Here is a 16,824-nt window from a genome sequence, read left to right as displayed (position 1 = left end):
GCAGTGCAGCTGCCAAAAGGAGCGGCTGCCGGGTCAAGAGCAACCCAGGAGTCATTTTCCATTTGGTGCTGCTCAGAGCAGCTGCTCTCGGGCGTCTCCCTTCCCCAGTCTCGTTCCTGCCGACGCACACCCAGGAGCCGCTCCAGTGGCTCTGAGGCACGGCAGGCGGAGGCAGTGAAGCCGCTGCCTTCCCCCTTCCCATTAAAGGCCTGGGGGTGAACACTGCACCCCACACAGCTGGGGGCAGCAGGCGGCTCATAAACTGAAGCTGCCAGGTAGAAAAAGAGTTGTTCCTCCAGGCCTGAAGTTACAGCTCCCCTGTGTCACAGACGAGGCCAGCAAAGCAACTTGCAGCCTTATCTGCCATTAGCTGCAGCGCCGTCTGGAGAGTGTTTCCCCTGAAGGACAAGGCGCTGCAACGCTGCAGGTCAAAGGCCTTTGCACTCTACCTCTTTGACAAAGAGACTCTGAGCCTTCCTTTGAGCATCTTCTGGCACCGTAGACTGGACAGTCCTCTGCTGGCGACCTATCACCGAGATCTGCGGGGAGGGGGGATAGAAAACGAGATTTCATGGTGAATTGGGCCCATATAAATTGTCAGTGAAAATAATAAATACTCTGGGCCTGATCACTCCCATTTGACCTGGCTGTAACACCTTTGAAATCAGTGTAGAAGTGGACACTGAAATCGAAGGGGGTTCCCCAGCGTGAGAGGGGGTTAGCGGAGGGGTGGATTAGGCCTTGTACAGGAGAAGGAGCCAGCACAAACTCACAGACACATCCTCCATCGGAAACATGAGCAGATCACGGAGAGGATCGCTGTAGATCTGGGCTTTCCTTTGCAGGACCACATTCTCGTAGTCCAAGGGTTCAACCACTTTGGTTTTTTCCTGAAGGAAAATAAAAGCAGAACAAAACAGATAGTGAAAAAAAATTGCAAATGTTGCATCTGAGGCACCCAGCCAAGAACTGAGATGCACTTCCCCAACAAGAGTCATCAGTTCCACTTCTGCCCCTGAAGTTGGCTGCTACCGAATCCAGATTATGCCGGGAGCCCTTAACAAATCACATTCGTGACTCACAGCACTCTGCCCTTCCACAGCGATCGTCACCTGAGGATTTCAAAGCACGGTACCAATGAATTACTCATTACATCAACCTTACAATCCTTCTGCCATGTAGGTGAACATTACTGCGCACATCTTACAGGGTGAACTGTGGTTCAGTGACATGCCCATGGTCACACAACTGAATCTTTAAGCGCTAGCCGCCCCAGTCCACACGCCCTCTCTCCCTTTAGCGTGGAAAACAAGCTGCCTGGACAGGTTAGCGGTTGTGGTTTTAAAGGTATTTACCATCGTAGTAGTTCATCTGCACTAGTCTAAAACAATCCTGCTGGAATGACACTCCGACACTCAGTGTCGCTTGAGCTGTCTCTGTTTGAGGCTCGTTATGTGATGCGAGATTTACGAGGCCTCTGGAAGCCTGCCATTTGGCAAGATGACAGCAAACCAGCTGTTCTGAGCTCTAACCAGGAATCTTGCAGGATGGAAAGGAAGATCAACACAATAATCCCTTTCAACACTTGAAACCCAAACGCCTAGCAATAAATCACACCTCCAGACACACTGTAAGGCGACAGTTTATGGCAAGGGCGATTGTAAAATCTCTGCGTCTGATTTTGCTTTCACTTAGAACACGGGCTTGCCTATGTTACAGGCACGACAGCAGCACTGCGGCAGCTGCGCCATTGTAGTGCCAAAGCGTGGCCACTTGCTACAGCGACGGAAGGGTTTTTTCATTCGCCGTAGGTAATCCACCCCCTCGAGAGGGAGTAGCGAGGTTGACAGAATAATTCTTCCATTGACCTAGCAGTGTCTATACCAGGCCTTAGGTTAGCTTAACTACCAGGGTGTGAATTTTTCGCAGCTCTGAGCAATGTAGCTAAGGTTTAGGTGAAGACCTGGGCTATGGTAAATCAGGAGAAACTCCACTGAAATCCATGGGGTCACAGTGGGTAAAACTGGTGAGAGAGCACAATCAAGACCTTTACAAACTATTGATAAATATATCTCGCTAGCAATGACTGTTCCACCCTTTTTCCATACAGATCTGCCATCACCTAATTGATAACAGCTGCATATTCAACCATAAGGCAGCCTTGTCACGTACATATTAAATTCCTCTATCAGAGGATACAGCTTTACAACTTACTGCCTGCCGTTTAAGGCCAGTCCTTTTTTATTTTTCAGATTATTGGAGTTGCTGAAGAGAAAAAACAAATGATTATTTTATCCTTGCCAAGGTGTTTTTATTCGACCCCTTTGGCAGAGACCTCTGGGAGTCAGCATGGCTTAGGTAAACTCCTGTGTTAGCCCACAGCGTTGCTGTGACAGTATTGTAAAACCACTATGCTAGTCACTGCTTTTCCTTTAGTCAGATTAGAGAGCACCAAAAATGAACAAAAGCCAAAAAAAGGGGGACAAAAAAAGCAATGACTAGGAAAATTTACTCCAGTTCCAGCCCAGACTTTGGATTTCATAAGCAGTTATCAGACACTTGTCACAGGAGCTATGAAAATTTAATCTTATACCAAGTTCTTTTCAAAGATTATAGATGATGGGGAAGGATCACAATGAATGGAAAAATGAACTTCAGACTATTAGCTTGACCCTGTTCATGAGTTAGGAGAAAAGTGTAACACTAAACAGCCCCTCCACAGATGCTGTTTATTTAGTCTTTGCAGTGATTTTGATTGTTTCAGTCTGGAACTAAAAACGCATCTACCCGAGATAACCCACATCACAAAAGTAGCATGTTTAGGTGAAGCTTCAACATACTATTTTCAGGTTTCAGAGTAACAGCCGTGTTAGTCTGTATCCGCAAAAAGAAGAACAGAAGTACTTGTGGCACCTTAGAGACTAACAAATTTATTAGAGCATAAGCTTTCGTGGACTACAGCCCACTTCTTCGGATGCATATAGAATGGAACATATATTGAGGAGATATATATACACACATACAGAGAGCATAAACAGGTGGGAGTTGTCTTACCAACTCTGAGAGGCCAATTAAGTAAGAGGGAAAAAAAAAAAACTTTTGAAGTGATGATCAAGCTAGCCCAGTACAGACAGTTTGATAAGAAGTGTGAGAATACTTACAAGGGGAGATAGAATCAATGTTTGTAATGGCTCAGCCATTCCCAGTCCTTATTCAAACCGGAGTTGATTGTGTCTAGTTTGCATATCAATTCCAGCTCAGCAGTCTCTCGTTGGAGTCTGTTTTTGAAGTTTTTCTGTTGTAATATAGCCACCCGCAGGTCTGTCACTGAATGACCAGACAGGTTAAAGTGTTCTCCCACTGGTTTTTGAGTATTTTGATTCCTGATGTCAGATTTGTGTCCATTAATTCTTTTGCGTAGAGACTGTCCGGTTTTCAACTATTTTCAACTAGCAATAAACTTTACTCCAGACTCATCGGAATGTTTTGTGTAACATTCACTGTGAATGAAATATTGATCCATCAGCCCATCCTACAGGAACGTATCCCACTGAGGTTCAAGGCAGTGTCTCTTAAGCCAGACATAGAGGGTCAGGCCCAAGAGAAGAATTGTTACAAAGAATGAGAGGTGAAGCATTCACAGGCTTATATGTTGCATGTGACCATCAAAATTCCAGCAGCTGCCCTGTGAAAAAGCCTCACGGATAACAGCTTCTGCTTCAGAGACAAATGGCCTCAGCACGTGCGGTTTCTAGCACCGACAACTTCCCATTTTGCTTTCGAACACAGACTGTGGGTGCTGAGCACCGCACCGGATCAGACCCAAATGCATTTCTGAACTGCCGTGCAGAACACACTGAGAATGCTACGCAAATTGCAGGACTGACAACCCCCCAAATGTTAAACAAGACAGGCCCTAAAACATCATGAGACTGGCTTCAATATTGAGAGGTTTTTTTTAAAAAAAAATCATAAATAATAAGTTCTTTTTCTTGGCCTTCTGGTTTCCAAGTCTTTAGAGTGTGCTGGGGTCATATTTTCAAGCTTTCCTCTACAACCATACAGAGACTGACCTTTTTTTTTTTTTTTAAATGAAGACTGAGAGTCTCACATAATCACAGGACTCCAGCAGCTGGGCCTTTAAGGAAAACACCATTGATAGTGAAAGTTGGCAACACTGTGTTGACATTTGGCAATCAGCCAGAGGCCCCAGGACTGTCTGGCTGGCTACAAACTACCTCGAAGAGTCTTTCTGGAAACACTACTTTTGAGAAACAGGAACACCAGCCGTATCAGACGGACTGTCCCAGATCAGATCCTTGGCAGCCGTCAATGAGCACTTGATGGGACTCCGAATGGAAGTGGGGTGCAAAGTCGGCTTTAAACGAACCTTGCGCTCACACGATCCTGGGACCATTCTGTGCTGCATGAGCTAGAACAGCCTGAAGGATGGGAACTTTAATTCTCTCCTCACCCCCATTTGGGCCTGATCCCGGGAGACCCTGATCCCTGAGCACCTCCTGACATTTGCTGCACTCCCTCAGGAGCTGCACCCCTGCCAGAGGCCACTCAGCCCTTGGGAGGGTGGAGACCTCAACAAGGCCAGGCACGTCACCCCCCCAAACACTCGCACTTCACCTGCGGTTTGACTCTCCCGAATTCACACACGCTGTGGCAGGAGGACATGGATAGGCTCCTGGTAGAAACAGCTGGACCTTTACTTGTGCTTCCGAGCGCAGCATTTCCCGCTTGCGCAGGGTTTGGCATTCTCCAAATTCTTACGGAGAATTCATCTGCAGAAATTCAAGGATTTGCTTGTAAATTCAAACCCTGCATTGCTCTAGGTACAAAGTCATTCCAAGCAATTGCCATGACACAGTCACGTTACGTATTATGTAATCACTGTACACCATGGTACCCTGATTCCATTTGGCAGACAGAGCTAATGAAATGTAATAGTGGGTTAACGTCATTGTTAACTAACCATGCTCATATTAGGATTTGGGGCTGGGGATGTTAAAAAGACAAGTGATGCCACGACACAGGAAGATACACAGCTGAAGCAAACATCCAACACTCTAAGGAGACTGCACTGAAGTATCCAATAGCGTTATACCTGAGGGAGTGATCAGGCCAAACACTGCCCAGGGTTTTGTCCCCGTGTCCATAAGGCAGTAGCCACATTAGTAACAAAAGGCCAACTTCCACCATCTTTACTCAAGCAAAACTCCTACTGAGGTCAAGGGGAATTTAGTCCGATTAAGGATTGATGAATTTGGGCCAGAATTCCCTCCTCCTCTCCTGACCGGCTCAACAGTTGTTTCTGGCCTCCCTCTACGGGGGAAAGAGAGGCTGCCTATCTGGGTGTCTCTTTTGGTTCTCATACTGCACCCATCTCCATGGTTTCGGAGATCCCATTTTCATTTGGCCTGCGACACCGGAGTATTTTCTTCTCTGGCATCTCATGGAGTTGCACCGGCTGACACTATGAAGGAATTTGGCTTTACGCCTTAGAGTAGAGTTCTGTTTCAGTATATACATCTGATCTGCTAGCAAAGGATACTTCCCAAAAACTGCAACCAAAGAGGCAGAAATGCCATTTTGTGTAAGAAGAGTGCTGCAGCCCTGCTGCTTAAGCACAAAAAAGGAAGTGGTGTCATATGATTAAAACTGAAATAAATACACGCGATACAATTTGCATGTGCTCCAATGATGCAATGTGTTGTGGAAAACTATTTTGCCAGCCATGGCACTAGAAAATTAGTACACCATTCCCTTCAGAAAAAGAGAACTATTAGAAACTTATTTTCTTTAACATTTCTCTATGCGCTCACAAATTAAATCCCTCTGATTATGCTATTTTAAGGATAAAATTGCTATTATTTATGGTTTTTGTTTACTCATTTTTAACTAAGTTCTATCAATATCAATAACATCTCATCAGCTTGAATATAAAGGAGTTATTATTTCCTTTTAACACCTGCAAATAACTCCAATTCACATTATTGGAAGGTCCATGTGGCCAGTAAGATTAAAACAGATCCTTCAATTTGTTCTTTTAGGATTGCGGTCAAAAGGAATACTCAATACATTCAGGTTTCAGAGTAGCAGCCGTGTTAGTCTGTATCCGCAAAAAAGAACAGGAGTACTTGTGGCACCTTAGAGACTAACAAATGTATTAGAGCATAAGCTTTCGTGGACTACAGCCCACTTCTTCGGATGCATAGTGGGCTGTAGTCCACGAAAGCTTATGCTCTAATACATTTGTTAGTCTCTAAGGTGCCACAAGTACTCCTGTTGTTCTTTTTTCAATAAATTCAGTTGCCTAGGGCAGTAGTACCAATTTATCTCAAGTGGCACTAACTTTTAAGATACGTTTTACACTGTAAAATCTTGCTTTATTATGTATATAAAACAAGTTTATAAAATACTGGTTTATATTGCTTTTTTCCCTTTTCAGTTCATGAATGGGCTGCTGTTAACTTATATCATGAGTTGTAAATAAAAATGAGTTGACCTATTCCTAACAAGTCTGATTATTAAAATGAAAGAATTTTAAATATCCAACGTGAATCTCACCATTTATTGCTCCTTATTTACTTTTTTGCAGTTTTCCCCCACTGTGGGTAACTGAAATCAATTAAGTGCTTTTCGCACTGGTTTAAAGTCAGTTTCATTTTCAAGGGCTGCCGTATCCCCGGGAGGTTTTCCATTTGATCAAACACAACTGTTGCCACTCACTTTTAAAAACAAAACTAAATCCCTCTCCGATCGGCTTTCACAAATTGGACGTGTGGGGCCAAGTGGATTGTAAGGCTGTGGGAGGATGAACAGCGCCCATTGCATAGGCTGCCCCAAGGTCTGGGGAAGGCTCAATCAGGAAATCATTTGGGGTTAATTTCTAATGTGATAAGTAACAAACAATGAGATCTTAGTTTCCCACAGCACTTTAAAAATATCCACCTTTCACTGTAAGTTTCCTCGAACTGGCATGTGCGCCAACAGAAAAACTCCCCTCCGTCAGCCTTGGGACCCGGTTCTGCAACCTACTGAGCCAGGCTTCCCAGCCCCATCCCTGCAGGAGGCTAGCACAGGGCCGACGTGCTGGTTAAGCCCTAGTTTCCTGCCTTAAGAGGTGCCTGGCCTCACCTAGCTGGTCAGCGAGCAGGGAATTCCATGCCGTGTGAATAGTGCACACAGGTTTTTATGTACACGCTTTGGGTTGGCAAAGGAGAGACCTTGTGAAAAGTCTAACTGCCCCACCTGATTTTCCATTCCGAGTTCTTTTCATGCAGCGCAGTGCAGTAATGCCACTGTGGATTAGCTCAAACAGCTGAAACGGTGCCATCAAAATCGCTCTCTGGAAATGTGTCTGTCACCCCCCACACAACCCTCAACGAATTCCACCAAGCTCCGGCCGTGTGCGGATGCCAGCAAAACCCTTTAGACGTAGACATGATGAGCCTACCAGACAAACTAGCAACTTGGAAAAACCAGAGGTGTTTGCCAGAGAGCCTCTGCACTCTCGCAAGTGGGTAGCGTCTAAGAAGTAACACAGGACGTGTTATACTGCATGAATCACAACCACATGGAAGACCTAATTCTGGAGACTTCCCAGGACGAGGCCCCGTCAGCATAAATGGACTGGTGCAGGTCTGGTGAACCACCACAGGACAAGGAGCTCCTGCGCAGATGCTCAACAGCTTCTGTGGACTGTAGCAGGGGTTTCTGTGCAGTTTCCCCTAACTAGGCAGGGATCTGTGAAGCTACAGTGGCCGGTCAAAGTGCTGCCAACACCTCTGATTTTAGAGCATAAGAACGGCCATACTGGGTCAGAGCAAAGGTCCATCTAGCCCAGTATCCTGTCTGCCGACAGTGGCCAATGCCAGGTGCCCCAAAGGGAATGAACAGAACAGGGAATCATCAAGTGATCTATCCCCTGTTGCCCATTCCTAGCTTGACAAACAGATGCTAGGGACACCATCCCTGAACATCCCGGCTAATAGCCATTGATGGACCTACCCTCCATGAACTTATCTAGTTCTTTTTTTGAACCCTGTAATAGTCTCGGTTTTCACAACATCCTCTGGTAAAGACTTCCACAAGTTGACTGTGCGTTGTATGAAGAAATTCTTCCTTTCCTTTGTTTTAAACGTGTTGCCTATTAATTTCATTTGATGGCCCCTACTTCTTGTATTATGTTCTTGTGTTTATTTTATTACCAGTCTTGTGATAGTTTTTCATAAGACCCTTGCTCCTGAAGTCATGTGATTATGTGAGAATCTCAATTAACTCTTTTTTTTAACAAAAGAAAGTTACTAGCTTTCACAATTGCAGAGAAGAGATTGAAAATGGGACCCCCAAAAGCTCAAAAACAAGAAAGCAGATAAAAAGAACCTGATATTCATTGATGTTAATGTCTCACCGTTCTCAAGCCAACCTCGTGATTTCTGAATGCTTGGATTTGGCAATGCTGATACCACAGCAACACTGAGGGGATGAAAGCCAAAATCACCTCCTACCCCTTCATTCTCCCCCCCCCCCCCCCACACACACACACGGTGTCAGCGGTCCCATGCTCTCATGGCCTTCCACACTCACAGCAGTGTGATGACAGTGAGCAGATGGGAGCTGAATTTGACTTCATGTACTTATGGCTAGAGCCCGCAGCCTCTACTCAGACGTCACTGCCCGAGTTGGGACTGAGCGTTGGTGGCAGGAAGTGGCCCTGAATGAAGTTGCTGGTTAGCGTCCCCGGACAGCTCTCTGATTTCAGTCTAACAGAATGCTCTGTGACAACGTGCCAAAGACTTGCTAGTGACGGGCAGAACATCCTAAAAGTCACTTTCCTGGCTTGCAGCTTTATATCCTGCATGCACAAAAATAGAGTCTGACTTTCTCTGAGCTAAGCTGCTTCCTGAACAAACCAGCCCTTAACACGTTGCTCTGAACATGCAACAACATTTGTTGCAGTGCCAATTAAGGTAAATCAGTACATCTGATGGTAAACTGAAGTCTTGAGCCTGCATTCTCCTTCACACGGAGACCCCTTTCTCCAGCTCTGGCGGTGGGGATGACTGTCATTCGTGCCACCATAAGGTCTTTTATCCTGCAGAAGCAGTGCAGGGATTCACTTTGAGTCAAAAGGGAAAAAATCCTGGAAATAAGCCTGGATTCCAAAACTATTTCAATCCCCCTCTCCCCCCGCCCTCCTTTGACAAGAGCCAAATTCTTCTCTCCTTGTTAGGTGGCTGACGACCAGTGAGCAACGAGAGATTCTAGAGCACATCCCAGCATGGGCGTCTTTAAAGGAATTGGTGTCAATTGAATTATAAAGACTTCAAGGTCTAAACATGAACCCCAAGCCCTTCTTATGAGAGGCTTTTATACCTGAACAGCACTAGCAATTGGTGTTATTGAGCTCCTAAAAACAACCCAGCATTTCCTCATCTCTCCTGCTCTAAGGGGCCTCTTCTGATTTTAATGACATTCGACAAAGCGCCTGACGTAACACCCACCCCCTTATTTATAGCACCTGGATGGCAGGGTTCCCCCGAGGCTCGAGCCTGCAAGGAGGGCTCAGGGAGAGCTGAGGAAACCCAGCATCTTTCAAGAACAGACCTTCAGCTGTATGTGGGGAAACTTCACACACCTACGGATCTGAGCTCTTAGCCATCTAGTCCAGCCACCGGCACAAGTGCAAAATACTCACAAGGGTTTGCAAGGCTTGGCCTTTCGGCACCAAGAGCCAAGGGTGTTTACATTACCTGTTTTCAAAGACGTGAGAAGTGCGATTCCTTAACCATTCCATTCTCTGCAATGCCCAGCCAGGCCGGGAGGTTGGAGAGGGGGTTAGGGCTCTCTAGTTTGCTCTCAAGCATCCCTGAACAGCATCACCTAAAGCCTGAATGGAAGCTGCCCACCCACATGCATGAAAGACACAAAATCACAGTGTTTGAGGTCAGTTTACACGTTTTCAATGAAGGATAGAAGCACACCATTTTCAAGGGCATTCAATCACTCTCCATCCAGGCCTCCCTGTATCAGCTGCAGCCCACATGGGCCGAGGAACCCATATTGCTGACTAACTCCACTGGGTTAATGGCAGAGTCACATCACATTCGTTTTACTTATCACCAAAACACAACCCAACTGGCTGCCACAAGCCATAAGATGATTTAGAGCAACACCTTCAAATGGAAACCGAAAGGTGCAGGTCAAGTCTTTGTAAACAAACTCGACTGTTAGCCCACAGCACAGCTATGAGCCAGGAGAACCTGAATTCCTCGGTTACAGTTGTCACCCAGTTAGAGAGAAGTATTTTTATGTGCCTGATGCAAATTATAACTGCAAACTGGTAGGATGGCAAGACAGGCATCAAAAATATACCTTTGCTCTCCGGCACGTAGCAAAGGGTGCAGATCTAACAGGGCTGCAGATGAAGCTTTTTAAGCCCTGAAAGAAGATTTCAAAAGTCTTTGTTTTTTTTGCTGAGTTCTCTTAAACTGCAAACCACAGACACCTCCTGGTGTAAATGCTTCAGCCTCTTGCTATTACATCAGCAGATGGCTCCACGCGAATTGTGACAGTGGAGGAGAAGCAATTGCACGAAAGCAATTATACAACTAGAAGCCAACTCCCCAGAGTCAGCTGACATTGTAGTTGGCTACCTCAGCAACAAAATCACTATCTCCTTCCCGGGAGAATCAAGACCGGCCCACGGAAAGAGAGCGGTGGTGGGTCACAGTCAGAGACATGGCAGGTGCGGACACTGGGCTGCACTAAACTGACAAACTTACACACATTGCTCCATGGAGGAACGTTTCCCAACCGGTTACAACACTCATTCTGTACAGCTCATGAGGGGCTGGTCCCACCCCACAGCCTCCGCCAGGCACAGCAAAGCAAACCATAAAGCTCAGCAATTTTCTACATCAGTGACCCCGTTGGTGGCAAAGAACCACCTGTGCTGATCTCTCTCTGCCATGTGAGGAATCAGGGCTGCCCACGGGGACAGTGCCAAGCTAAGGCAGCAGCAATCCGGAGTGTCTCTGTAGGAGAAGATGAAGCAGGCTCTGGTTACTGTCCTTTTGCACAAGGCTGAGCAAATTACTCCTGGCTAACATGCGCCGACAGAGGATATTTTTAAGCTCAGCTGAAAAATACAAGGGCCTGTGTCCCCTTACTCAGCAGGGTTGATAGGGCTGCTTTGGGTTCCCACGTCTCTCCTCACCGTCACCTGGAGCTCGCGAGGGGAAGGTCAGCTCATAGGCATGGAGTAGTACCTCCCAGGGTAGCTTGTTTGGCCAGCTAGAGGGAGTGTGAGCATCATGCTTACAGACACGGGGCGAGAGGTACCACGTGGGGGGCAGCAGGGAGATGGTCTCAAGGGATGTGTCTGGACAGACAGAGGGTGTGTTTCTGAGGCTAGGTCTACATGACCCGCCTGAATCGGCGGGTAGAAATCGATCTCTCGGGGATCGAATTATCGCGTCTCGTCGGGACGCGACAATCGATCCCCGAATCGACGCTCTTACTCCACCAGCGGAGGTGGGAGTAAGCGCCATCGACAGGGAGCCGCGGAGGTCGATTTTGCCGCCATCCTCACAGCAGGGTAAGTCGGCTCCGATAGGTCGAATTCAGCTACGCTATTCGCGTAGCTGAATTTGCGTATCTTAAATCGACCCCCCCCGCCCCCCCGTAGTGAAGACCTGCCCTCAGTCAAGTTAGCTTAACACTCCTGAGAACCGCACTGAATCCAGGCCAGCACGTCTGAAGCCATGTGACTGTAACCCAGTGGTCTGTGTGCATTCCAGGCCCCTCTGTGCCGAGCTAAGGAGGCCCTCGGTGTGTCGTCCAAGATGGTGGCCACCATAATATAGCCTAGGAAGCCTCCTAGGGAACAACATGGCTTCAAATACGCTAGCCTGCATCTTGACAGGGCCTTCAGCTGCGTTACTCCATTGAAACAAACTCTTTTTGCCCAGCCAGGCAGGCGCAAGGCTCTGCCATTGGTTGGGTGCAGATACAAAGAGTGAGAAAGCTCAGAAAATAACCCCAAGGCAAAGCTGCTCTGTCTCTGCGTGGAACCTGCCTTCACCCGTCCAGCTGCCCAAACCCTCTTCAGCAAGAGCCCCCCGAACGTGCAGCTTAGGGGCACCAGGGTGTGTACAGCCATGGGAAACAGTCACAGAGGACTTAAGGAACGGGTAAGCGAATGATTGATGCATCAAGGAGACAGAGTGAGGGACTCCAGAGGCTGACAAGGAGTCAGACAAAGAGACCTGTCCTGTATCCATTTGCAAAATCGATGGAATTCTTTACATTTCGTTTCAGAACGAGGTCTTTGGCACACTTTTTCTAAAAAGGAAATAGTATTTTTTTTTAAATGCCACTAGCCCAACTTTCATGAGCTGCCCTATAATGACAATTGGGGTATTCATGGGATTGAGGACAGGAAAGGAGAGTTCCATTTCAAACTTTCCAGGCCAGAACAACAATCTCTCTCCAATGGCCTCCTTTCTGCACCTGCTGAATTTCTTACAACCACGTTTATTAATCGAAACATACTCCAATGGCCTCTTTCTCAGTATCCCTTTTCTTCCAAATCACCCCAGATGGTGAATAAAGGTACGCATTGTACATAATTTGCAGAAAAGAGTGTTTCACAAAGATTGGAGGGTTTTCAAAATAGTACATTAAGGGAACAAATATAACAAGTTATTTCATATCATCAGTCATGTCGGGGTGGCTCGCATTTAAAAACAAACAAACCCAGAAGAGTAATTGTCCATCACCCGCTTGCAGCAGTAACACACAGACCAAAAAGCTGTTTTTACTTCGCCATTAATCACTTCACGCAGTCTGTTTAGACAGCATGTGAAAGACTCATCAGTAACCATCAGCTCACATTTCCTGCTCCAGAACGGAAGTTGGTCATTCTTTAACCCACAGCCCGTGTAGGAACTAGACTAGATTAGACTTTCACTTCTTGATGCACAAATGCCAACCTGTTAACACTGACATTATTTTTCAGTAGATGATCCTTCCCCTGCTAAAGTCGACCTTTACTGCAGCTTCTTCATTGTCATTTAACCTTGCACTAAAAACCTTTTGTTTTTGGATGAGCCTGAGAACAAGAGATGTCATGTTTTCTCACTGTGAAATATCTGAGACTCAACTAAACACATCCATTCATCGCAAAAAAGAGACGGCATCCTGAACGGAGACACCAATAATCTGAATAGTAAGAGTGACAGCTGTCAAGAGCACTGGATAAAAGAGGGGAAATAACACAGATCACATACAAATCTAAAAATATGCATCAGGCTGTGCAACTGTTGCGCACAAAAAACTCGGTCAGCTTTTTACAGTATATCTACGTTCTCTATTGTAACTCCGTAATGCATTGATTTATGTATGAAATCATTTCTAGGACGCATCTCATAAAACCAAGTGCAAACTAAATTTCAAAATAGATCCCAAAGGACCAACTAGATGAAAAATATAGAAAACATGAGGCAAAAGTTCAGCTGAGGAACGGATTGAAAAAGGTGCATTTAACTATAATTAAAAATGACAACATATAATTTAACATTTTGGACAGGCTAACCGCAGTGGCCCACTCAGTGATGCTAAAGAAAGAACAAGCGTGTGCATGTGTAAAACACTCACATTGGTTTTGAAACTTGTAACCTCTAATTTCAGAAGGGGAACAACTTCCGAGAGAGGTAACTAACCTGGATACATAAGCATATAAAAACCACAGACATCACAGCTCAGCTTTTGGTCACACAATTTGTTTGTGAAAGAAAGAGTTTACATTGAATCGAGAACTGGGGAAATCTACCTTTAAACAAGTACACTATGGAAAAGTGAGGAATTTTTACCAGTAAATAACCATAGCAGAAGAAAAGTATCTCCAGCACCAAACACTTAGAAATCATGACTCAGGCTCCCCAAACTTCCTGGGATTGGATTAAAAATCGTGAAGTTGTTTTTTTGTTTTGTTTTACAAAACTACTAAGTTTTGGGCTCTTTTTATTTGCCTTCTGCTTCCTGAGCCACCTTTGGGTCACTCTAGTCACATTTTCAAACTTTTCACTGCAGCCATTAGAGCTAAAACTTCCATTACCAAAAAAACAAACCCACCACCACCAAATTGAGATTCTTACATCATTCCTGACTCCAGGAACTGGGGCTTAAAGAAAAACCATCAACCCTCATGCAAGTTGGCAACACCCATTCATCTCTGCAATGCATGGAGTACAGTGCTATTCTTCCTACAAAGGGATTATACGTTCTATAAGAGGAAACTGGGACTCAGAAGTAGTGATCCACTTCAAACAGACATAACCCCATCCTTTATATGCTCCAGGTGTTTTAATGCACTCCCTGAAGCACAGGAAAATGATAAACACTTTATCACCTGTGGGTGCACACTTTTCACAAAGTGATCACTCTATAGCTGACCTCTCAGTCCTCATCCCCAAAGGAAACCCCCAAAATGCACAACGCTTTCGAAAGACAAGCCTGGGAGCTTAAATTGGTTACTCTGCTAGACACAAAAATCACAAACGGAACAGAGGTGCTGCATTTATGGCTTATTACAACAATCTGTAACCCACAAATCCCCTCTTTTTGTCCTCTGACTGCAGAGGTGTTAACAGGCCACTCTACCTTGAATGGTCCCTTACAATATGTGCCAACTGCTTATGCTAAACGCTCTGTTCCACCTGGCACTTTGCTGTGACCCGGGAGTTCCTTCCCAGACCTGAAGAGGAGCTCTGTGCGGCTCAAAAGCTTGTCTCCCTCACCAGCAAATATTGGTCCAATAACAGATATTCCCTCCCTCACCTTGTCCCACTGTCCTTTAACAACACTTATTGGCACCAAAGGATCCTAAGGACATGAAACAAGTATCCACACGGCTGTACAGAGCAGGGCCTCAGAAGCAATGACCATTGTGGCCAGCTATAAAATGTGGACGCACCCTGTTTTTCGCTCCTGTCCCATCTCCCCCCAAAGCTGCAGAGAGGCCAGAGCACGGGCTCCCCCAAATCGGGACAATGTGGAGCAGAGCTGGGGCCCGTCTTTATACACAGACTCCCAGGACCCTGCCCAGGGTCCTTACAGAGATGACGTGTCCTGGGCAGAGTGGTCTACAGGGGGCGGGGAAGGGGTGTGCAAGGGACTGCAGACCGCTTGGAATTCAGGCACGTGTTAATTTTGCTTTCACAGCAGCCACCTGTGATCCCTCTGGCAATCCGTCCACATGGCAGCAAAACTCGGCTCCGGGGACCGGACTTTCTGCTGCCTAAAGTGTGGGAAAGCGTCTCTCTCCTCTGTCACCGGGGGGCGGGGGGAGCTCTCCCTACCAAGCACCATACAAATCAAGTCCTCCCTTGGGCGGGGCACAGTAACATGGCAAATATTCCCCTCGGTTCCAGACCTTACACCAAGCCCATCACTGTGGTATCCGATCTGGGCACCTCTTCGCCATCTGCAGGATTTCTCCCAAGCCTTTGAACACAAAAATTCCCCCTGGCTGGGGCCCAAGCAGCAGCATCCCCCAGCCCATTTCTCCCACACTGCACTGTCACCACTCGCTGCCGTCTTCTGTTATACCCAGTGCCGGGTCCTGATGGGCCGTACAGCCCGACCGCCTGCGCATCACGCCCTGTAACCTTCGCCGCGCAGCGCCTACAGGGAGCAGAGGGCTAAGCTGGGACGTTCCAGCTGCACGCAAAGCTCAAGTGCCCAGGGCCGCGGGAGACCAGCTGGCTAATGCCGCCCCCCTCGCCCCATGCTTGCAGGCTGCTGTGCTAGTCTGCCCAGGCCTGGATTTTTAACGAGAAGCAGAGAACACACAACAGCTTTCCTGTTCTCCTCCCGTCGGACAGGGCGAGTAGCGGCACAGCCGGAGCCTCCAGGAGGATGGAAAGTCCCAGCTTTGGGACGAGGGGGGCAGCTTCAGAGAATCTGCACAGTGACGACGACTCTCGGTTTCCATTTGAAAATACAGGCTTAGATTCTGGCAGCTGCAGCAGCACCATCCCCAGCGGGGTCGTTACTGGTGCAAAAGCAGCTGTCACCGTGCACCCGCGTCCTGCCCTGCCACGACACCTGCCCAGGTGATTCCTGCCAGCGGAAGCAGCCTGTGCAGGACGTGGGGCTGAGAGCAGAGCCGGCACATGCTGACTAAAAGGAGATGATCATGCCCTCTGCTACCAGAGTCCACCTGGAAATCCTCTCCAGGGATCCACTCCTAAAACAGCTTTTACAAGTTCAGGTTTGTGGGGAGTCGGGGCATTGTCACCCCAGCCTGAGCCGTCTGGCTGCCTCTTTTCCCGCACGTGCAGAGAGGCACATGCCAGGCAGGATGTGGCCCACAGCATGTGACCATACGTCGCATTCGTTTCACAAAGGAAGTTTTACACGGGTAACACCCGAGTGTACATCCCAGGCAGGCAGAGCCGGAGCAGAGCGGTGCAGACAGAAAAGCAGCCCACAAAGTACCAGCCAGCGTAGCCCCGCTCAGAACCACACCCCGAAGGGGATTCTAGACACTGGATCTTTTCCATTTCTTTAAACACAGTGCAGACTTCTCTAATTATACAGCGAGGGCTGGCGGAGTGAGTACACGCGGAGTGGGGTTAGTGGTCGATAGGTCACTGTCTTTAGGAACCATGCAGAGACGATGATACGCCTTTACGGCGCGCACAGGAAACTGGCACCGCAGTTTCTAAGGCGTGGGGCCTTGGAGCTAAGGCCAAGCCACAGTTTTCTCTGGGAGTCATTTTTTAAAAGCCTTTCTTTACTGCA

General features: G+C 47.1%; 1 protein-coding gene across 3 annotated transcripts in view; it reads right to left on the bottom strand.

The window, feature by feature from the left end:
- DOCK11 (dedicator of cytokinesis 11) overlaps positions 1–16,824 on the bottom strand; it is a 123,183-nt gene that overhangs the window by 87,312 nt on the left and 19,047 nt on the right. For all 3 annotated transcript variants that reach the window (XM_054038901.1, XM_054038902.1, XM_054038903.1), the window contains exons 2-3: positions 774–890; positions 450–539 (exon numbers count right to left, since the gene is read on the bottom strand). In XM_054038901.1, coding sequence (XP_053894876.1) covers positions 450–539; positions 774–890 — 207 coding nt within the window. The remainder of the gene's footprint in view (positions 1–449; positions 540–773; positions 891–16,824) is intronic.

This window comes from Malaclemys terrapin, chromosome 9, assembly GCF_027887155.1.
Source record: "Malaclemys terrapin pileata isolate rMalTer1 chromosome 9, rMalTer1.hap1, whole genome shotgun sequence".
In the NCBI taxonomy this organism is placed as follows: Eukaryota; Metazoa; Chordata; order Testudines; family Emydidae; genus Malaclemys; species Malaclemys terrapin.
This window is presented reverse-complemented; position numbering and strand designations above follow the sequence as displayed.